Below are 24,492 nucleotides of genomic sequence, written 5' to 3'. Positions count from 1 at the left end.
GAACTGTAGTTATGCAGCGCGATAGTCTTGGCATAGCTTAGCATGGATATCAAATAGGTTAAATGATTTAGGATAGCAGTAATGGGAGAGCCCAATAAAGAATTGCAAACTTTCAGCTTGTCATATCAGGAACAAACACATTCATTAAAGTGATTGTTGTTTTTATTGGGGGGGAGACACGGACACCTTACAAACGTGTTATACTTACCTGCTCAGTTTCAGTGGATTTGCACAGAGCAGCAGGAATCCTTTTCTCGGGTCCCTCTTCTGTGATGCTGGCCCCTCTCTACTGTTCAGAGCCCCTACAGCAAGCAGCTTGCTATGGGGGCACCCGAGCAGTGTTACAGCTCCCTGTGTCCATTCAGACACGGAGCCCCACCCCCTCTCTCCTAATTAGCTAGCCGAGTTTGATTGACAGCAGCGGCAGCCAATGCTGATGCTGTGTCTCAGCCAATCAGGGAGGGAATATCGGATGGCTGAGACACTCGTGGACATCGCTGGACAGAGAGGGACCTCAAGTAAGTATTAGGGGGGCTGCTGCACACAGAAGGCTTTTTATAGAATGCATCAAGATAAAAAAAAAAATACCTTTATAACTCTTTCACTTGATTCCATGTATAAAAGTCAAAGGATGAAATCACATACCTTCTGCATAAAGTCTTTCTGCCAAGAACACGGCATCTCGGTATGCGTAGTGATTCAGCGCTTGCCATATAGCAGCCTGGAGAAACAAAAGAAATAGAAAGTCAGTTTAGTTACTCTGAGGAAAGCCAGGCGGTCACAACCATTTCCTTTATTGCATAGCTCCATTCCATGTAAGAATGCATATCTCATAACAGAGGGACTGCTGTGGAAAGGGACAATCACTGTAGTAGTCGGTGCTATTACAGTGATTGCCATCTTCTAGGTCCTGTCCCGAATTGCTTTCCTTCTGTATAGCGACCACAAGCTCTGCTGCCAGCCACAAAATTACTATAATGAATAAGGCTTTCTCTGATTGGATCAGGTAAAAGGGCGATCATAACATCACAATCTCCACCTCATCCAGAGAATAGCTTATGCCCATTAAAAAAAATACAAGGCATTTTCTGAATAGCAGAGATCCAAGTGAGTGCCCCAATGTTCACTATGCAGAAGGGAAATTGCTGAGTACAGGACCTGGAAGATTGCAGCGATTACCATAGTAATGCCGACTCCTGCAGTGGTTGTCAGCTTCCACAATGGTTCCTCAGGTAAAGAATATGCGCATCTACATTGGTCCAAGCTGGACCAATGTAAATATATGCAAGAAAGATCATACCTTGAGTTTAGCTTTAAAGCCCAACTGCATATTCCAGAAAATGGTATAATTCAGGGTTCTAAAATGAATCACAAATACATTTTTATAGTTGCTGAAAATGTCCAGCTGCTTTATGAATTCCTGATGCCGAAGCACTGAACTGTGTGTAAAGACTCATTGCTGCGGTCCAACGTGGCCCCCACCACATCCGAGCTAGAGCCGTCTAATTAGTGAAGCTCAGGTAAGGTGTCAAATGAAGATCTCTGAGAGAACTGACTCTGCACCCGCTCAATAAGTGTGATTACATTTAGAACCCTGAATTTAAAGGATTTCCATTTCTGAAATACAACCGAGTATTACATTTATTTGGGTTATTTGGGGGTAAAGTGCACCGAGGACAATCACACTGAAGAAAGGAGGTAGTAATCAAAGTTTTAGATTAGTCTTTGACACTATACATGGTTGGCACGCTTAATGATAGTATTCCGTATACAGAATACTCTCTTTCCCACAATAGTTGCCTTTATTTTTCGTCACACCTACATGCCAGCCAAGCTGTGCAGCAAAAGTGAAAGGCTTTGAGATGACCTGGAAATGAAAGGTGTTTTCCTCTCTTTTCAAAAGTGCACTTAGCAATTGATCAGAGGCATCCCTTGAAGAATAGGAATGACTGCTGACTTCAGGATTGAAGCTAACCACAGACTTCAGATTTTGGTCAGATGCAAAGACATAATCTGACCAATAAGGGCCCACAGCCACTGCATCCCAATAGACATGAATGGGACTGCCAGTGTACGGGTGTCTGTGCATCTGCACACTTACACAAGGCCAAGTGAACGAGGCCTACACCCTCTCTCACAGCCAAACACACAGGTAAGGTAACCCAAGTATTAGTATTTATTACTGCAATTGGTCTGGTAAACGTGTACACCATGGTTCCACCACTGAGCACTATGTCACTAGTGTGTCCCAGAGACACCAAAGGTACAGGCTTTGGACACACCCATAAGCGCTGGATGCTGAGGTTTCTTTGGCTAGTGTAGCTATGCAAGACAAGACAATGAATATCACGGTCACTAGTGGCAGTACTATTAGGCCCCTTTCAGACAGGACGGACTCTGTTCTGATCAGCAGAGGATCTGCTCACAGATCCCAAGCTGACAAAGCAGAGCCGATGGGTGATCGCTCTGTGTCCTCTCAGTTTTATGCAGACAGACCCCGCTCTGCTCTATCGGTGGCCGGGTGTAAACGGACTCCATTGTCCAATTACACCAGACTACCCTCTGTTCCAATCTGCCTAAACGGAAGAGAACAGATCCCCTTCCTTTTTTTTTTTCCTGAGAAAACTGAATCGGACCTGGGAGGTTGGCAGGTGTAAACGAAATGAACACAATTCTATTTGCATCCGCCTGTCCATAGGACGTGAATGGACCAGCTGATCGATCCACCAGAAAAACTTGTGTGAAAGGGGGCCTTTTCTTTTGAGACAGAATAGATTTACTGGAACGACTGGCATCAGTGTGCACAGAAGGGAGAAAAAAAATAATAATTTTTTTCTTTTACGTATTCCTTTTTTTCTTCTTCTTTCTTATACAAGCATCTAATCTACAAGGTCTCATTTCTCCATATCAACCAAGCCAGGCGACGTACAATGAGAGCATGCACAATGCAGTGCCCCATTGACCAATCATATTTAACATTACTACAGTCATAAAACAGTAAAGGCAACATTCTAATCGCTCCCGACACAATAAACCTGCATTAATATAAATGTCCAGATCCTCTTATGTCACCTTTAGGCCCCTTTCACACGATAAGCCCACTCGGATCCGCCTGTCTATTTTTCAGGCAGATCCGAGCAGGCCAGGCAGGTGTCAGTGGAGATGTGTCCGCTGACACCCGCCTGCCATCCCATCAAGACAGACGTATGGCAATACGTTTAGCCTCAGACTTTTCAACATTTAGACCCCTTTCACACTGAGGCGTTTTTTCAGGTGCTTTTGGGCTAAAAATACTGAAAGACGGCTCCCCTGCAGTCTCAGTGTGAAAGCCAGAGTGCTTTCACACTGAAGTGATGCGCTGGCAAGACGTTTAAAAAAAAATAAAAAATCCTGCAAGTGGCATCTTTGGAGCGGTGTATACATAGCTCCTAAACCGTCCCTGCCCATTGAAATGAATGGGCAGCGGTGCTTTGTGGGTTGTTTTAACCCTTTTTCGGCCACTAGCAGGGATTAAAAGCTCCCCGCTAGCGGGTGAAAACCTCTGCAAAAACGCAGAGGGTTTCAACACCATAAAGCGCCGTTTTACAGTCAACGCCCACCTGTGTGAAAGCAGCCTTAAAGTGGATGTAAAACCCGATTCATGAAATTTGAGCTGGGTACATATCTGCAGTGTTTTATTATCTCTCGTCAAAGTACTATGTCCAGTAGCTGTCTTCTGCTTTGTTCCTTTATCAGCCTGATAACTCCTGACAAGTTCTCCGTCACATACGATAAAAGCAGCCTGCGTTTTGTTTTGGGGAGGATGCTATAGATTAGCACAGAGCTGAACGATTCAACAAACCTATGAGAGGGGGTGTGTGCGCCTTTCCTCCAATCAGTTGTCTTGGCTGTATAGCCAGGCTTCACTGCAGTGCCAACCAGGAAGAGAAAATCTAACCGGATGTGCACTTTCTAAACCGTATATAAAAAGGTAAAGACAGCAGATATACATGTAAAACTTATGTAGGATTGGTTTAATCTCTGTTTGTGAGGCTGTTCATTTCACTGGATATATGTGAGGATTTACATTCACTTTAAACTTCCACGTGCATGAGGCCTTAAAGATATTGTAAAGTCTCTTTTCTTTTGTGTTCAAAACTTATCTCCTCTGTGCAGTGGATTTGCACAGAGCAGCCTGGGATCCTCCTCTTCGGCGCTCCTGGCCCCTTCATCCTGTCAAGCCCCCCCATCAAGCAGCTTGCTATGGGGGGACCCGAGTGGAGCCACAGCTCCCTGTGTTCAGACACGGAGCCACTGCCCACCCCCTTTCTCTCCCGATTGGCTGACTATCAATAAAGGGAGCCAATGGCGCACTGCTGTCTTAGCCAATGAGGAGGGGAGTCCCGGGCAACCGAGATACTCCAACATCGCTGGATCTAGAGCAGTGATGGCGAACCTTGGCACCCCAGATGTTTTGGAACTACATTTCCCATGATGCTCAACTACACTGCAGAGTGCATGAGCATCATGGGAAATGTAGTTCCAAAACAGCTGGGGTGCCAAGGTTGGCCATTACTGGATTTAGATAGACCTCAGGTAAGTATTAGAATGCATTAAGATAAAAAAATCTTCTGCCTTTACAATCACTTTAAGTCTGCTTATATTCTGCCTTCCTTCGTTCCTCTTTTTCCTCTCAACATACCAACTGGATTTTGTTATTTAAAGCGGGGTTCCACCCTAAAGTGGAACTTCCGCTCATCGGAACCCTCCCCCCCTCCGGTGTCACAGTTGGCACCTTTCAGGGGGTGCAGAAACCTGTCTCAGACAGGTATTTGCACCCACTTCCGGGCATAGACTCCCACGAGAGTCTATGCTTCTTCCTGTCCCGGTGCACTGTCTGCTGGGACGCATACGGGTCCCAGAGACAGCGCGGACCATTCCCATTGCGCTGCGCCACTCGCGCATGTGCAGTAGGGAACTGGGAAGTGAAGCCGCAACGCTTCACTTCCTGATTCCCTCACCGAGAATAGCGGCGGCAGCAGCCGAGAGATCGATCGGCCTCGGCTGCTGACATCGCTGGACCCTGGGACAGGTGAGTGTCCATTTATTAAAAGTCAGCAGCTGTAGTATTTATAGCTGCTGGCTTTTAATATAATTTTTTTTTTAAAGTGGACTCCCTCTAACTTTAGATCTAGCGATAACCTTTCCATTTTACCTCATTTTAGACCCAATTATATCACCACTGGGTCTGTACACTTCTGTATGCAATGCAGGCAGATCATGACTTGTGAGAGGAGTCAGCAGGGGGCACCCTGCCTCAGTACACCTTTCAAGTGTCCTCAGCACTAATGCAAACAGTGGGCTGGTTCTTGGGAAGAGTTCTGCAAATATCAAAAAGCCCTAATTGGCGGGTGTCAGTTTGGAGGAGTGGGCAATCCTAGGCAGGCTGCATTTGTACACTGACTGTACTAGGCAAGTTCCACCCATGATTCTAAACCACCACAACTGAAAACAGAAATTAAAAGAAAAAAAAAAACCCAGGGACAGCCAGGGTGGGGAGGAAAGAACTAGATGAGCCTTTTTCCAACCAGGGCGCCGTGAGGTTTCTTCAGGGGTGCCTTGGCCAAATGCCTAGAAATTGCCCAAAATCAGTATACAATCTGGTGGGCAGATAAAGGCTGCCTTTTAGTTACACAAAGCCACGGGTTTTCATTGTGCAACGTAACCACCTTTTAGGTGCCGACCTCCTAACAACCAATGATATCATCAGAAGGATGTCAGTCACCTGTAGAGCATTTGTTTGACCCTCCATTACCTCTCTCCATCGGCATTGGAGTCACATTAGTGTCTGAGTGATGGGAGACTATTTAAGCGAGAAAGAAACAATAATACCTGTCAGTACCAGTTTGCAAAAGCGTATTTGCTTTGTTAGAAAAAAAAAAAAAAAAAAGTCACCTCCAACGTTGGCCGTCCTATTACTGCATTATGTAAAACTATTAGAACGGTTTTCACATTTTAGAATGGGGTCCCTCGAGACTGTCCATAATTTTGGAGGGTGCCTTGACTAAATAAAGATTGAAAAACACTGAACTAGATAATGCTGGATGTCTGGCAGCCCGGAAATGAACCAGTCTCCGACTTGCTGCAGCTTCTAAAGCACACTGTAAGCCAGGGCTCGACAAACCCCAGGCGCCAGGTCACCAATGCGACCAGAAATCACAACCTGGCGCCTAAGCTGCCACCAGCCCACTCACTATTGATGCCCCAGACATGCAGCGCATTAACACTGACTGTCGTCCTCCTCCACGCTCAGCGGCGCCTCGCTACGTGTGTGAAACTGACAAGCAATGGAGAGAGGAGGATCTGTCAGATTTCAGCTTGATGTCGGGGTGGGCGGGACCCAGCAGCTATCAAACAACAGCCAATGGGATCTGGGCGGGCCGCTACGTGTATGTGGCCGCGCCCCTTTTCTTAAGCAACCCAATCGTTGGCTGGTGTTTGATAGCTGATGAGTCCTGCCCACCCGGCCGGGTTCCGCCCATTCCGACATTAAGCTCAATTCTGACAGCTCCTCTGTTACATTTCAGTAACAGAGTGCTCCGTGTGAAACCTGCCAGCGCCAACCAGTGCCACCTGCCACCGCCAATCAGTGCTACCTGCCAGCGCCACCATCAATCAGTGCCACCTGCTAGTGCCAACCAGTGCCACCGCCAAATACCACCTGCCACCACCAACCAGTGCCACCGCCAATCAGTGCCACCGCCAATCAGTGCCACCTACCATTACCAGTGACACCTACCAGTGCCACCGTCAGTCAGTGCCACCTGCCAGTGCCGAATGTCACCGTCAATCAGTGCCACCTGTCAGTGCCATCTGCCACCAACCAGTGCCATCTGCCAGTGCCACCTGCCACCGCCTACCAGTGCCACCAATCAGTGCCAACTAGTGCCACCGCCAACCAGTGCCACCTGCCAATACCAACCAGTGCCACCGCCAATCAGTGCCATCTGCCAGTGACAACTAGTGCCACCGCCAACCAGGGCCACCTGCCACTTCCAAACCAGTGCCACCTGCCAATTCCAAACCAGTGTCACCTGCCAATTCCAAACCAGTGTCACCTGCCAATGCCATCTGGCAGTTCCACGTGCCTGCCAGTGGCAACCAGTGCCACTCAGTGCCACCTGCCACTGCCAACCAGTGCCACTGCCAATCAGTGCCACCTGCCACTACCAATCAGTGCAACCTGCCAGTGCCACCACCAATAGTTGGCACTAGTGCCACACCAACCAGTGCCACCTGCCAACACCAACCAGTGCCACCGCCAATCAGTGTCATCTGCCAGTGACCACTAGTACCACTGCAAACCAGGGCCACCTGCCATTTACCAAACCAGGGCCACCTGCCAATCAGTGCCACCTGCCAGTTCCAAACCAGTGTCACCTGCCAGTGCCATCTGGCAGTTCCACGTGCCTGCCAGTGGCAACCAGTGCCATCTGTTGCCAGCCTTACTCTTTCTGGTCAGCCAATAACCCTGATGTAACAGCGTTTCATTGGAGTTATTGACTGGGTGCTCAATTGTGAGTTAGGGATAGGGGGTGAAAATGAGTGGCCTTACCCAGGGAGCTGACAATCCATACCACTCTAAAAAAAAATAAAAAATAAACTGGCTCCTAACTTTTTTAACTGGCTCCTAAAATCAAAGCAAATTTGTCAACCCCTGCTGTAAGAAGCTCACAGTATACAGTGAAATCAGAGAAAACTATTTCAGTACAAGAGAGGAGACTGTACAACAGTGCAAGACTGAAGGGAAGTTCAGCTATATAAAAACATTGCAGAAGTTGCTTGGGAGAAATGATTGCAGATTTCTAGATGTGCCGGGAATATTGGGGGAGGCCATTATTGCCTGAATACATTCAGCTGCTGTCATTATTGGCCCTCCATGGAAGGCACTGTGCAGCTGTCTGCAGATGATTGTCTACAATTATTGCATTGATGAGGATTGCAGTGTGACAAGTCTCAGAAATCGCTGTACGTCACCAAATCCTAGTTATATAATCTACCTTATATTGATGCACGTTATAAAATGGCTCACTTAAGAATAATTAGAGGTTCATCATCTTTGCTAGGTTCAGTTCCTGAGCCAGTACACCGGCTGAAGGGAATGTGGTACCCGCCTGATACCACCATACACCTTTATATGGGAAGTGAGAGCAGCCATATTATTATACAGGTCATCCAATGACACTGTACAGCAGGTGTGTGCATAGTAGGGTTGCACTGATACTACTTTAGGGCCGGTTCATACTATTGCGATGCGAGAATCCCACGAATCAACTGCGGGTTCCCGCATTGCACCCGGCATGCACGGCAGTTCACAACTGCCATATGCGAACTGCTGGGGAGTGTCATTATATGTTAACGACACCCCCATTTCAGCTCTCATATCGCACTGCGAACTGACAGATCGGACATGAATCGGATGACATATGTGTGAACACAAATGCAATCCGATTCTGGTCCGAACTGAAAAAAGGGTCCTGTGCGTGTTTGCACCAAATGCGGTGCGATGTCAGCCATACTACATCACACCCGCACAGACATCGCATGTAATGTGAACAGCAGTGCGCTGTGCATTACACCGGGGCTTAAGAGTACAAGTACGAATGCCGATACTTATTTTAATGTCACATGACAGTGGCACTAATGTGTAGCACTGATGAGGCGTGGACTGTCAGTTTTTTATTTTACAATTACAAGTAAATTTTTTTTTTTTACAATATCACATTTATTTTTTTTTGTTATTTTTTTGTTTTTACCATGTTTTCCCTTTTTGGGGGGAGTTGGTGTTCTTTTCTTTTACAATTTTACTTTTAAATAAATATTTATAAAAAAATTTCTAAACAGACCCAACATCTCCCCTCTGAGATTGGGAAGGGGACTGAGGACACAGATTCCCCAGTCCCTTTCTCAGCAGCCTCAGCTGCACAGAAGATGAATGGATAGGAGACACAGGGCTCCTCCCCATTCATAAATTGAAGCATCGTAAACATAGCTTACGATGCTCAGTTACGCATGAACAGTCAGTGATCACTGAGTATGCAATCGGAAAAAGGAAGAAGCCGGTAAATGACAGATTTACTGGCTCCTTCCTCCTCTCTCCATCCTGACAGATCCGAGACAAAGAGGGGGAGGGGGGATTTGGGGGCCGAAGGAGGACCCATGACTCTGACATTCAGAGATGATCGGTGGGGGCAGTTACAAGCACCGATCTCCCTGGCAGCCGCGGGAGGGAGAGGAGGAGAAGCGGCTGTCAAAAAAGCTATACAGGGAGATCGGTGCTTGTAACCTCAGCACCGATCATCTGTGAGGGCCCCCTGCCCCCCCTCCACTACACTAAGGATGCCGGGTGTACTGGTATTGGGTCAAGCATCGGAGCATTTGCAGGAGTACAAGTATTCCTGCAAGTGCTCGGTATTGGCACAACCCTAGTACATAGTCTGCTTTCCTGATAGAACGTCTCATTCCAGCTTGTTGGCAGTTTTCTTGGTAGGAAGACCTTTGATAAGCACTGCAACCTAAACTGACCTTTATTCTTCACCCAGTTCAGAGCAAGCCCTTATGTTCATGGTGATACAATAAAAGCTGTGCTCTGTGGGGGTTGGAGGTGGGGTTTTTTTTTTTTATAACAAACACTGGAATTTTTAGAACATGTATTCACACAGGAATGTCACTACATCAGTGCATTCTGTCTTTTCTTTGGGCTAACCATTAGCGACACTTAAGGAGCCTTCCAGGCATAACACCTCTGACCTGCCACCCCCCAAAGTCCACCCCTGGTAATTTTTTTTAACCCTATAATACCTTTTTTTCCTAAAGTGGAACTTCAATCAACATTGATTATTATGAATCCTTATACTGTTACCATTAGTAGAGAGATTGGAGGGTATATTGTACTTGTTTTAAACTTTTCACAGTTCTTCAGTTTCTTGCCTAGACAAATGATGTCATACATCCCGGGAGTCTTTGGGAGTGGAGGAGAGGAAGGGGTTTTCTCCGCTAAGCGCACTCTCCTGCCTGTATGCTTGAGCTAAGGGCAGATGGATCCCAAGATGTAAATGCTACATGAATCATTTACTCTAACTCAAGATGGGCATAGCCAAAAAAGCTAGGGGGGGTGTTTTTTCAAAGCAATTTTTCAACAAAAAGCATAGAAACATTGATGCTTGAAGGCCCCTTTCACACATGCAGACCGTTCAGATCCGCCTGACAGTTTTTTAGGTGGATCTGAACGGTCACTCCATACAGCTCTATGGAGTAAAGGATGTCAGCGGACCCTCAGGGTTCTTCCCTGCCCCGATAAAACCAGACAGATGGAAACCCCATTTTCCATCCGTCTGGCGGATCGGATGAAAACGGACAGGCGTTCCATAATCATCCGATCCCCCCAATAGGGGAGAGCGAACTCTTGACAGGTCCATCCCTGCACAGAGTGCAGAGACGGACTTGTCATCCGCCGGCTCAGCTGGGATCAACAGAGATCCCTGCTGAGCAAGCGGATGCTAAATACGGACAGTCCCGTGTGAAAGGGGCCTAAAGCGGAGTTTCATCCATTTTTTTAGTTTATTAAAAAAGTCAGGAGCTACAAAAAGTGTAGCTGCTGACTTTTAACAAACAGACACTTACCTGTTCCACGGTCCAGCGATGCGGGCGCCCGGAGCCTCGCTCCTCTTCCCCTCCTCTCTGTGGCGCCGTCATAGAAACTGTGGACACCCGGCCGTGACAGCTTATCAAAAAAAAAAAAAAAAAACCCAGTAGTGATTAAATACCAGTAAAAGAAAGCTCTATTTGTGTGAAGAAAATAATAAAAATTTTATATGGGTAAAGTATTGCATGCCTGGGCAATTGTCATTCAAAATACAACAGTGCTGAAAACTGGCCTAAGCAAGAAGGGGGAATAAGTGCCAGTAAGCAAGTGGTTAAACAACATTTTTGGTTTGTGATGCTCAGATGCAGTGAAGATGCACTTTAAAGGGGTTGTAAACCCTCGTGTTCTTTCACCTTAATGCATCCTAAAACACTTGGCAGTCCTGCTCTCTTCACTGCAATCAAAAAGCCAACATCAATCTGACCCCACTAATGATTAGAAATCAAACAAAAATTTTCTAAACAAAATTCTACTGGTGTATGGCCCAGCTCTCTTGGAGGCTCCTCTATATAGTAACATGGATATTTCAATTGGTCGATGATCTCATTGTAGTATTAGTATTGTAACCTGACCATTTCAGTAAATGATTAACTGGAGTAACGCCAGCACCATACTTGCCACCTGGATCTCTCCGCTTCTTCTCAACATATCCATGCAAGGACTCTTATGTTTTATTTTTTTGTTTTCTTTGAAAAGAACAGTATACCATTCATGCATGTTAACTACACAAATGGATATCTCCACATTCATTTTAAAAGATTCCTTTAAATCCAGCACCCTTATAGACCCATCATGGTAAATTGGCACTTTGCCATCGTTGGTAATAGTCACCTATATCCAGAAAGATGATACTGTACGGTACATGGTGGCGAAAGTGAGTTTTCAATGAGTGATGTTCAGGAGATAAAACCTTTGGAATACATCAGAGGGGTTCAAAATGTCAATTTTCCCAGCTGCTCGTGTCCTTCTCTAGTCTAGGTTCAAAAGTACTTTTTATTCCATTCTCCTTCCATTAATTAAGGCATCTGTAAAAGCTTTTGTCCCTACACTCGTAGCTAACCCAACAACCCCACCCCCGAACACCTGGCACTGATCAAACCAATTATTTTTATGTCATTTTATATTAATCCATCTATTTACCTCTCGTGAACAAAATGGTTGCTTTAGCCCAGGTTCACACTGACAGCAGGATCGAAATTCCATACCTGCATGTCAGTCCGACTTCGGGGGCAATTTCAGAGACATCCACGTGGGTTCCTGCACAGAGGTCTACAAATCGCAACCCGAAGTCGCCAAAAGCAGTACAGGAACTAATATTGGAAATTGGTGCGGCACTGTACAGATTTAGATGGTGCCATTGATCGATGATGTCACTCCCACGCATGCACGTGGGAGTCCACCATTCTGTCACAGCGGACCTGCACTGCGCAAATGCGCCGCTGACATCAGCTGCTGCATGCAGGGTGAATATCTCCCAAACTGTGTAGGTTTAGGAGATATAGATTTTGCCTACAGGTAAGCCTTATTATAGGCTTACCTGTAGGTAAAAATGTCCAATCGGAGTATTCAACCACTTTAATGTTTTGTCCAACTAATTTCAGTTTTGATCGATAGAGTCCATAGTTTCATCTGTTATCAGTCATGCCATTTGCAGCACACTAATAATGCATTATCTCCAATCATCCCTGTTGTGTCTTCCTCTGCTCACAACCATGGTTCTCCCATTTCCACTGTCAAACCCCTCTCCCAGCAGTGCTCAAAATAACTTTCCTTCTCGGTCATCCTCCAAAACTCCTCATTAGGGTGTCCGTTTAGTAAAATTTGATAAGCTGAGATCAGGATGATCTCTGCTTATCTCAGAGCATTGCAGGTTTAATATACCGAGATCAGTGCTGGAGAACTATTTTTTCTCTTCTCATCTCAGAACACAGAACGGCTGCATTGACTGCAACAGAAACGGCATGTTTAGTATACAGAGATGCCAATTTATCTCTGTGCTTCTCTTTCAAGTTCTCCTTTCTGGCTTCTCCAGCCCAGAGGTGGAGATATCAGGAGATCTCTGCCAGAGAATAGCTTTTTCCTTCTCCCGTGGCCAAAAATGAAAGTAAAAACTTTCTTAACTGCAGTGAAAAATACACCAACAGCAGGTTACAAATACATTAACTATACAATTACACACAGAGATTATATATATATATATATATATATATATATATATATATATATATATATATATATATATATATATATATATATATATATATATATATATATATATATATATATATACACACACACACACACACACATATATACATATATTTATATGTGTATATATACATACAGATATATATATATATCTGTGTGTGTATATATTTATATTTGTGTGTGTATATATATTTTCAAAAAACTCACGAAACGGATCGTTCCTGGGATCAGAGTCACGGATTGGATCATTTTTCGGATCAGCAAATAATAATTGGCTGAGCATGACCGGGTATCGCTGAGTATGGCTGGGTATTACCGAGTATGGCTGGGTATTGGCAAGTATTGGCTGGGTATGGCAGAGTATTGCAGAGTATTGGCAGAGTATGGCAGGGTATTGGCACGGTATGGCAGTATTGGCAGGGTATGGCAGAGGATTGGCAGAGTATTGGCACGGTATTGGCAGAGTATTGGCACGGTATTGGCAGAGTATTGGCACGGTATTGGCAGAGTATTGACACGGTATTGGCAGAGTATTGACACGGTATTGGCAGAGTATTGACACGGTATTGGCAGAGTATTGGCATGTTATTGGCAGGGTATTGCAGAGTATTGGCAGGGTATTGGCACGGTATGGCAGTATTGGCAGGGTATGGCAGAGTATTGACAGGGTATGGCAGAGTATTGGCACGGTATGGCAGAGTATTGGCAGAGTATTGGCACGTTATTGGCACGTTATTGGCAGGGTATTGGCAGGGTATGGCAGTATTGGCAGGGTATTGGCAGGGTATGGCAGTATTGGCAGGGTATGGCAGAGTATTGACAGGGTATGGCAGACTATTGGCATGGTATGGCAGAGTATTGGCACGTTATTGGCAGGGTATTGGCAGGGTATGGCAGTATTGGCAGGGTATGGCAGAGTATTGGCACTGTATTGGCGTAGTATTGGCACGGTATTGGCAGAGTATTGTCACGGTATTGGCAGAGTATTGGCACAGTATTGGCAGAGTATTGGCAGAGTATTGGCACGTTATTGGCAGGGCATGGCAGGGCATTGTAGAGTATTGGCAGGGTATTGGCACGGTATAGCACTATTGGCAGGGTATGACAGAGTATTGACAGGGTATGGCAGACTATTGGCACGGTATTGGCAGGGAATTGCAGAGTATTGGCAGAGTATGGAGGGATGACTGTGACTGCAATTGTTACAGAGCAGCGCTGTGGACACTACAGATCCAGCCCACAGTTAGGGTTGCCATCTTTTCTTCAAGTCAAACCCGAACACTTTTGCGGCGCACAGCAATTTTTTTTATAGTATAAACTATATATATATATATTGCTATTAAATAACATTTCTAATCATATGAAGTTAAGAACAAGAGCCCCCCCTTTACATCAGAGTCCACATAGTTCCCCTTTTACATCTGAACTCGCAGAGTTCCCTTTCACTGTAATAGGGGACTCTGCAGACTCTGATGTAAGGGAGAACTCTAACATAAGGGATGCTCTAGGAACCCTGATTTAAGGAGGGACCCTGAGAACTCTGATGTACGGAGAAGACTCTGATGTAAAGGGGAAACACTGTGGCCTCTGGTGTAAAGGGGAAATCTGATGTAAGGGGTGCTCTGAGAACCCTGATTTGCCTTAGTGTACTTACTCAGAGGCAGGAGAGAGAAGGGGGGAGACTTCAGTCACAGACAGGGATAGATGGTGAGCTCACTCACCACCTCTCATCCAGATGTATCTGAGGCTGCTGGACTTCAAATTTCTGGCCCCGACTTACTTTCCTATTCTGGGGCTCAGCACCAGGGATTGGAGTGTGGGCAGACACTCCTGTGTATGTTTGGGGGGGATTGTTAGTGCTGGCTTTGGGCAGTGTTAAAGAGTGTAACAGGTACTCTCAGCTTAGACAACTGCATGCAGCAACCCGGCTGGGAGGCCATAGTCCAGTTTAAATAATGTGTCCGGGTTTCAGGCAGTCTGAAACCCGAACGCATGATTCCAAACCCGAACTGTCCGGGTGAATCCTGGACAGGTGGCAACCCTACCCACAGTGCTGCTTCTATCCGATCTCTCCCCTCCACTTTACAGAAGGGAGAGAGGAACCCACGTTTGTTTACAAGTGATCGCTCCATCATTTGACAGAGTGATCGAATCGTAAACGGCTGATGGGTGCACTAAGATAGCTGCCGCTCCAGAGCTAGGCCGAAGCCACGACCTTTCCTAAGGCCGAGACCGCGGATCGCTGCGTGTGCCGATCCGAACAGGGTGACCCATTCGAATCACGGATCAGTGACGATCTGTTGCACCCCTAATATATATATATATATATATATATATATATATATATATATATATATATATATATATATATATATATATATATATATATATATATACACACATACACACACACACACATACACTCACACAGATATACACTCACACAGATATACACATATATATAGGCATATATATAAAGGCAGTGTTGGGGCTACAGAAGTACAACTGATGCTGTAATTTTGACAGCTGCGCAGATGATGCATCGCTGATAACGCAAGGTGGCTGTAAAATTCAGAGCATCAGATGAGTCCAGTACGCACTGCGTTTGCATAAGTGTATATGTTAATACGCCGGTATTATTTATTTTTTATATTTATTATTATTATGTATTTATTTATTATTATTTTAATTGTTAATTTAATATTTTTAATATTAATTAATATTAATATAAATTAATTATATAATATTAATTAATTAATATTTTTATTGTTATGCTTTTTTAAAATTACTTTGAACTATTTAATATATATATTTATTGTTTTTATATGAATGGTGCATATCTGCATGACAAATAGGGTACTATCATTTCAGAATACACCATTCGCATAAGTATGCACATATGTTATGTATTAATTAGAATGTTTTACAGTTATGGGGTGTCTGTTTATTGGGTAGGGGGATTATATCTTTATTATTAACTTAATATGTGCAGTGTATGTGGAGTGCTTCGTATTTCACTTTGGGATTCTGATACTGAAATCTCCTGAGCTATTTGTGAGATTACAGAAACAGAAGCCGTTCAGGGTTCTCAGAGCGTTTGTAGATCACTTCTATTCTCAGTGAGAGAAGTGATCTACATGATATACTAAACTGCCACATGGGTGAGAACAAATATCTCTGAGAAGAGCAGAGAACTCCAGAGATGTAAAATATCAAAATATACTAAACGGACACCCAGTTCTCCAACTATTAACCAGCCATCTCAACCTGTGCTGCTAACTACACTAACCAGCATATTTCAATTGTAGAACCTCACCCATCTGTCCAACCTCTACTGTTGCTAAGCTTCTACCGCCAGCCTCTACCTCAAACACCGGCCCTCCGGCTGGCCTCCGCCTCCAACAGATATGCCCACTTATCTGGCTGCAAACCAATCGTACCCCTTTGCTTTTTACTAATCTATCCAAAATTCCATATTGCCCCTACATATACTAACCAGCATATTTAAATTGTAGAACCGCACCCTTCTGTCCACCCTCTACTATTGCTGCTAAGCTTCTACTGCCGGGTTCCGCCTCCAACACCAGCCTGGCGGCCAGCCTCCAACTCCGGCCTTTATTTGTATCTCAGTGATTCTCGTCCATTAACAAACCTTACATCTACCCTGCCACAGTTGTCAAACTGCCAGATATGCCCACTTCTATGGTTACAAACCAATCGTACCCCTTTGCTTTTTACTAATCTATCCAATTTCCGTATTGCCCCTACATATACTAGCCAACATAATTCAAATGTAGAACCTCACCCTTCTGTCCAAACTACTGTTGCTAAGCTTCTACTGCCGGCCTCCTTCTCCTCCTCCAACACCGGCCCTCCGGCCGGCCTCTAACACCAGCCTGCTGACCGGCCTCCAACACCGGCCTTTATTGCCATCTCAGTGATTCTCGTCCATTACCAAACCTTACATCTAACCTGCCACAGTTGTCAAACTGCCAGATATGCCCACTTCTCTGGTTACAAACCAATCGTACCCCTTTGCTTTTTACTAATCATCCATCCAATTTCCTTATTGCCCCTACATATACGCTAACTCATCCATATACTTTTTTTTTTTAAGTTTTATTAAACAGTTCTCATAGGGCTCAAGTGGCAAACGTTGTTGGACCTCGAAGGATTCCAAACTATCCGATCTCTCTATACAAATTTATTGACCAGTCACACTCCGCTCCCATGAGAATGCAATCTCTTATGCGATTGTTTACCTAATGGTGATCATTTTCCAGAACGCAATCCTTTACTTAGGTTTACAGTTATCCTTACAAATGTGTTCAGGGCAAGCACTGGAGCCCCACATAGAATTATGTTGAGAGAAAAACATTTTATAAATAAATCTAACCAAGTTGATCAAAAATATGTCCAGTTACATCCTAAGTGTACTGTACTTATCTGTGCCCTGAAGACGGGCTACAGCCATCTAACCCAGCAGACATTACAGATACAGCTTCACTGGTATCAAAACAGTGGATTTTCAAGAAAAAACAAAAAACCCTATGTAAAATACTAACAATCGCTCTACAGACCCGGGACTGTGTGCACAAATGAAGACAACCTCATTGCCTGAAGATTTGCTTCTGTCAAACGCATAGGCTGGCAATGCCCAAGCATGAGTCTTTATGCCTTTGTAGGTGAGAGGATCAACTGAAAACCCCAGAGAAAAAAAACAATAGGAATCGGGCAGAATTATCCAACAAGGCCAATCATTATTTTCAGTGATCTGTCAGACAAGCCCTTCGAGCCACACAATGCCATCTCCAGCCAAAATCTTCCAGAGTGGCCAAAGATTCTTTTGTATCTATATCCACCTTAAAGCACAGAAAATCATAAAAGCATAGACTGGTATTGCTTATGTATTCATATTTAAGCCTTTACATTGTATGAGGGGTGAGCAGAGCAACCAGATTACCTCAATAAATAACCAAAGAAAGAAAAAGGAAGGGAAGGAGAGGAATGGGCCAAAATTATCCAACAAGACCAATTCGTAATCTGAGTCATGCCTCGAACATGGCCACAAGACATATCAATCATCTCCAGGTTTCACCAAGCCCATCCAGACTGGCCAATAACCATCTCACATCTATGTCTACCAAAAGGCATAAATCCGTTCCTAATACCCATATACTCACATTGCTCCAGCATTCACATTTATACATCTCTATATCAAGCGAAGGTAACTCTGCTGCAGTCCCATTTCATAAAAATAAAAACGAATAATACAATAAGACGGAAGTCAATAAGATCAACCAGTGATCTGCCAGCTGAGCCATGAATGACCACCATGATCATCTTCCACCAAACCTTCCAGAATGGACAAAAATCACCACATTTCTGTAATAAGTCTAGGACATTGTTTATGTCTGCCTGATTTTTAAGTGTCCTCTGGTACACAAAGCAAGACGATACCATCTTATAGGTCATGAATATTAATTTAAACCTGGCCAATCACAAAGAAAGATTATTGCCACTAATGTGGGCTGAGGAAGGAGATGAATATTCGGGCAGCCCTTGTAGAAGTTCCCTTCCTCTGCTGTGGCCTCCCAGGCCTGCTGCCTAAGGAAGGGGTGAAGAGTCCAGATGTTCTTTACCTCTTAGGCCTGCAACCTGGAGAAGGAACAGCTCCAAGGTTTGAGAATGGACCTAGACGTGGGACTGAAAGACAGGAATGTGGTTGTTTAAAGTGGAACACCTTCAGGAAAGCTTGTTCAGCCCAATTGCTAGTCTCCACTTAGAAAAACAAAACAAAAAACTTTTAGATATCTTTTAACAAACAGGTCATACTTGCCTCCTCTATGAGGTTGGTTTTGCACAGAGTGGTCCAATCCTCCTCTTCTGGGGTCCCTCAGCCTCCTTGAGTATGCCATTGGAGAGAAATTCTCCCTCGGGGCATGCTCTCGTGTCCTACTGCTGCGTTCATTGACACAGACAGCAGGACTCGCCCCCCCCCCCCCGGATAATTGGATTTGATTGACAGCAGTGAGAGCCAATGGCTGCGCTGCTATCTACCCAATCAGGACCCAAGACACCAGCTGGAGTGCTCGTCCTTGTAGCTGGAAAGAATGGTTCAGGTAAGTAAAAAGGGGGGCAAGCTGCATCACAAGAGAATTTTCACCTTAATGCATAGAATGAATTAGGTGAAAAACCCTGAGGGTTCACAACCCCTTTAAAACAGACCTCTCCTCTTAACCACTTCCCACCCAGCCAATGCATATATACGGCCGGGTGGGAGCCGTCTACTTCTGATAGGACGTTCAGGAACGTCCTTCAGAAGTAGCGGGATCGCCCACGCAGCGGCGCGATCCCGATGTGCTCGTGTCACCCGGACACGGCACATCTCAGATCGGCAGGAGGGCTCTGTGATTGGCCCTCCTGATCACATGACGGCCGTGTCCAATCACGGCCGTCATGTGATGTAAACAAACAGCCGGTTGCTAGGCAATCGGCTCTCCTCACACGGAAGTCATCGCTGAGGAGAGGAGAGCAGAACGCTGCAGCCGGCTGATGATCAGTGAGTATGAGCTGTTTTTTACAGCTTTTTACTCACTGATCATCAGTCTAGTGTCAACACACAACACAGTGTAAACACAGTCCCCACAACACACATGTCCCCAAAACATACATGTCCCCAAATAATAAAAACACATGTCCCTAATAATAAAAACATGTCCCCCACATATGTCCCACTAAAATCACATGTCCCAATGATTATCTGCACACATATTTACGTGATCACACAAACCAATTATTATACACTTAACGGAATTTTTTTTTTACCAAAAACATGTAGCAGAATACATTTTGGCTTAAATTATTAATTTTTAATATGACAAAATTAGATTTTATTGGATTTCTTTTAAAATAGAAAAAAGAATATAATAATAATAATAATATATTGTTATAATAATATTGCTTTTTTTCCAAATTTCCGCTTATATCGCAAAAAATGAAAAACTGAGTCGTGAATAAATAACACCAAAATAAAGCTCTATTTGTGCGAACAAAATGATAACAATTTCATTTGGGTACAGTGTAGCACGACCGCGCAATTGTCACTGAAAGCGCTAGAGCGATGAAAGCTGAAAATTGGGCTGGGAAGGAAGGGGGCGAAAGTGCCCTGTATTGTAGTGGTTAAAGCGGTGTTGCCACCAAAAAATATTTTAAAATTCTTAAAAAAATAAAAAAATTGGAAAAAATAAATAAAAATTTTACTCACCTCTAAATGCCTGTTGCTAGGGGGTCCCTCGTAGTCTGCCTTCTTCATTGTTCGGGCTGGTGACATCACTTCCCCTCGCGCCGCACAGTCATCTGGGACCTGTCACATGTCCCAGATGACTGTGTGGCGTATCACGGCGTCCTGCGCCGTTCGCGCAGTGGGTGCCCGGCTGTGAGACCACAGCCGGGTGCCCACAGTAAGAATGACAGCGCCATGAGCAGAGCAGGGAACGAGGGGGGGGGGGCTTCGTTCCACTGCATTGCTGGACCCTGGGACAGGCAAGTGTCCGATTATTAAAAGTCAACAGCTGCAGCATTTTTCTTTTAGGGGGAACCCCACTTTAAAGTAGTAGTTAATTGTGGGGGTTATTTTCGAAAGGCAAATACACTTTGCACTACAAGTGCACTTGGAAGTGCAGTCGCTCTAAATCTAAGGGGCAGATCTGAAATGAGTGGAATCTCTGATTTTATCATCCAATCATGTGCAAGCTAAAATGCTGTTTTTTTGTTAAAATTTTCCTTGCATGTCCCCCTCAGATTTACAGCGACGTTACTTCCAAGTGCACTTGCAGTGCAAAGTGGATTTGCCTTTAGTAAATAACTCCCTTTGTGTGGGCAATCAAGATTTCCTGTAGCTTGCCAATGAATATCTCCTAAACATGCATAGTTTAGGGGATTTTTGCATCAGCAATAGCCAATGACATCAACTGCGCATGCTCAGTGACACTCTGCATTCAGGACCACACTGAATTCTGTAGCATGCAGAGTGCCGTGACCATGGCTCCAGCGCGGGAATGATGTCATCATGGCCCGACCATTCACACAAAGAACCTGGAAGCCCGGGTGAAGGTGGAAGCCCGGCACCAATGACAGCAGAGGGGCTCCGTTTCAAAGGGTAAGTCTGTCATAATGCGACAATAAAATTGTGCCTGCACTGCGACGGTTAACTGCTTGTTTATGTCTAGGAAGCACTAAAGGCTCGTTCACACCATATGTGCATGAAAACTGACAGGAAAGACACGCACATATCACTTGCAGAGACATCAGTTTACATGCACGTTGATGTTTCATGCGTGTCAGTTACATGCCTTATTCACACCAATGTTTATTCCATCCGAGTTCTTTTTTTCTGTGCAGAAAACTGCATTCATGTTGCAGATTCCGGCACAGAAAAAAAAATCTGAAGTGCGGTGTGAACAGGACACAGAGAATCAGAGACGGACTTCTCTGCACCATGGTGTGAATGAGGCCTAAAAAAGAAAGATTTGCTTACTTGCTCCTCCATCCTGCTAGACTGGTCCTTCTCCCCCATGCTCCAGCAGTCTAAGGTCTTCTGACATCATCAAGACCAATGCAGAAACCATAGCTCTACACTGGAAGCGATGACACCAGGGGACAGTCCACTGCTGGTGTGCTGGGGAGCAGAGGTAAGTAAAACAACTTTTACTCTCCCCTACACCTAAATGAGCAGTTAACTGTTGCAGTTCTGGAAACGGCCCCATTGCCAGGAGGAATTTTCAGATTTTCTGCAGTTGGGCTTTAAAGTGCAAGTTCACCTTTTCTGAAAAAAATAAAAAAAATAAATAAAAAAGTGAATACTGTACACCCCCCCCCCCCCCCCCAGTCCCTGTTGTACCTACCTTTGTGGGTGATGGGCTGTCAGTTCCCTGTGTAGCCGTGCAGCAGTCCAGGGGTTGAGGGTGTACAGTGTTCACTTTTTTTATTTTCCCGAAAAAGTGAACTTACACTTTAAAGCCCAACTCCAGGAAATCTGAAAATTCCTCCTGGCAGTGGGGTTGTTCCAGCACCACAAGGGTTAACCACTCATTTAGGTCAAGGAGAGAGTAAAAGCACCCTTTACTTACCTGATCCCCCAGCAGATGCCATCAGAGGACCTTGGACCGCTGAAGAATGGGGAAGAAAACATCTCATGTATTGTAGGGGAAGACTTACAGACGTGAACCAGCGGCGTGTCACAGTTGTGATCAGTCGGGCCGAGTTTGTTTTGCACGGAGGAAACCCTCTCCATCATTTCGGGGTATCCTGTAATTCCCCCCCCCCCACACTGCAAAACTTCCAGCCTGCATGCTGGCCATTGGGTTGGTGAGCTGTAGGCCAGATCACCTATAGAAAGGAGATCAGGGGTGACCACCAACCAGGAAAGGAACGTGGTGTGTGTGCAGCAGGCTATTGGGGAGCAGGGGGGGGGGGATACTCCCCAGGAATGTCACCCCAATGGTGGAGCGGAGGATGAAGAACAACGACCTGTGCAGAGTATTAATATGCCAGGGAAGGGCCGATTAATGGCTTCCCCCAATAATATAGCGCATGTACTATGGGCCGCCTCCTCCTCCTCCCATAGGGCCCCTTCATTCCATACAACTTCTTCCTTCCATAAACCTCTTCATCCCACAGGGGCTCCTTCTTCCTATAGGAACCCCTGCATCCCATGAGGGCCCCCTTTCATTCCATTCTTCCTATAGGGCCCCCTACAAACCCTTCGTCCCACAGGGTCCTTATTATAGGGCCCCCTTAATCTCATAGGGCCCCTTTCTTATAGAATCCCCTTCATTTCATAAGGGCTTCCTTAAAGGACCCCCTACACCCCACAGAGCCCTGTTCTTCTTTTAGGGCTCCCTTCATCCTCAAGGGACCCTTTCTTACTTAGGACCCTTCATCCCATACAACCCCTTCATTCCATAGGGTCCTTCTTTATAGGGTCCCCTACAACCCCTTCATCCCATTGGGCCCCTTTCTTCCTATAGAGCCTCCTTCATTCCATAGGGCCCTCCCTACAACCTCTTCATCCAATAGGCCCCCCTACATTCCATATGGTCCTTATAGGGCCCCTTCAACCCATATGGCCCCTTTTCTCCCTATAGACCCTTCATTCCATAGGGTCCTTCATCCTATAGGGCCCCCTACATGTCATACAACCCCTTTATTCCATAGTGTGCTTCTTTATAGGGTCCCTACAACCCCTTCGTTCCATAGGGTCTTCCTTAAAGCCCCCCCAGGGCCCCCTTCATTCCATAGGGGTTTTCTCCCTATAGGGGCCCCTTTTCTTCCTATAGACCCTTCATTCCATAGGGTCCTTCATCCTATAGCCCTTCTTTATAGGGTCCCTACAACCCCTTCCTCCCATAGGGCCCCTTTCTTCCCATAGAGCCCCCTTCATTCCATAGGGTCCTTCATCCTATGGGGCCCCTACATCCCATACAACCCCTTCTTTCTCTAGGGTCCCTTCATCCCATAGTGTCTTTCGTCTTATAGGGCCCCCTACAACCCCTTGATTCCATAAGGCCCCTTTCTTCCTATAGGGACCCCCTTCATTCCATACAACCTCTTCTTTATAGGGCCCCTTTTTCTCCCATGAGCTTCTTCATCCCCTGGGCCCCCTGCTTGTCTTGTATGCCCCTTCCCCCCTGTCACCTGCCCCCTAGGACTAGGCCTGAAGCCTGGCTCTGTATTATGCGGCTGTGCAGGGCCAGTCGGTTACCTGGACGGGTTCCTGCAGTACCGTCATCCTCCGGCCTCCCTCGTCCGCTCCGGGGACCTCTCTGCCTATCGGCTGCTCTCAGGACGTCACACGGGCGGCTCCGGCTCATTTAAACTCACAACGACCGTTACCGGGGAGGCCGCCGGAGATAGCCGAGTTTTGCCGGACGAAGCCGAAGAGCTGTCGGAGAGGAGGGGGGTGGGGGAAGACGAGCGCGGGCCGGAGGTGGCCGAAGATGTGTGCAGTGTCCGGAAAGAGCCGAGCGGGGGGCGGAAAGAGCCGAAGTGCGCCGCGCTGCGTCCGGAAGTAAAACAGGTTCCATACCCAGGTGCAAGAGGAGGCAGGTGCAGCTCCACCTAGCGGCCACACTGAGCAAAGCATTGAAATAGAACTGCAGGGAAGAACATACATACACTCCACAGGCAAAAAATAGCAATAACCTTTATGAAAAAAAAATCATTATTGCAAAAAAAAAAAAAAAAAAATTTTATGTATGGTATGTGATTTTATATATATATATATATATTTATGTATATATGTATGTATGTATGTATATATATATATATATATATATATATATATATATATATATATACATACATACATACATACATACATACATACATACACATATATATATATATATATATATATATATATATATATAAATAAATATAAATATATTGTTGTGCTTTACTGCTTCCTCACACAATGCCTATGGGGTCGTTTTACTAAAACTTGAGAGTGACGAAAAAAAAAACATTGAACCTGATTGGTTTATATGCAGAAGTTGCACCAGATTTTGCACTCTCCAGTTTTAGTAAATCAACCCCAT

General features: G+C 45.2%; 1 protein-coding gene across 3 annotated transcripts in view; it reads right to left on the bottom strand.

Moving 5' to 3' along the window:
• Positions 1-23,894, bottom strand: part of CDC27 (cell division cycle 27) — a 66,512-nt gene extending 42,618 nt beyond the window's left edge. For 2 of the 3 annotated variants that reach the window (XR_013263589.1, XM_077460171.1), the window contains exons 1-2: positions 23,658-23,893; positions 646-721 (exon numbers count right to left, since the gene is read on the bottom strand). Coding sequence is in view for 2 of the 3 variants with exons in the window: in XM_077460171.1 (XP_077316297.1) it covers positions 646-721; positions 23,658-23,684 (103 nt within the window). In the remaining variant the exon portion in view is untranslated. Of the gene's footprint in view, positions 1-645; positions 722-23,657 lie in introns of all 3 variants that reach the window. The other variant, XM_077460172.1, reaches the window with a different exon arrangement.
• Between the last annotated feature and the right edge of the window lie 598 nt (positions 23,895-24,492).

The sequence above is a fragment of the Lithobates pipiens genome, unplaced genomic scaffold (assembly GCF_037356315.1).
Source record: "Lithobates pipiens isolate NorthernLeopardFrog02 unplaced genomic scaffold, aLitPip1_a1.2 Scaffold_28, whole genome shotgun sequence".
In the NCBI taxonomy this organism is placed as follows: domain Eukaryota; kingdom Metazoa; phylum Chordata; class Amphibia; order Anura; family Ranidae; genus Lithobates; species Lithobates pipiens.
This window is presented reverse-complemented; position numbering and strand designations above follow the sequence as displayed.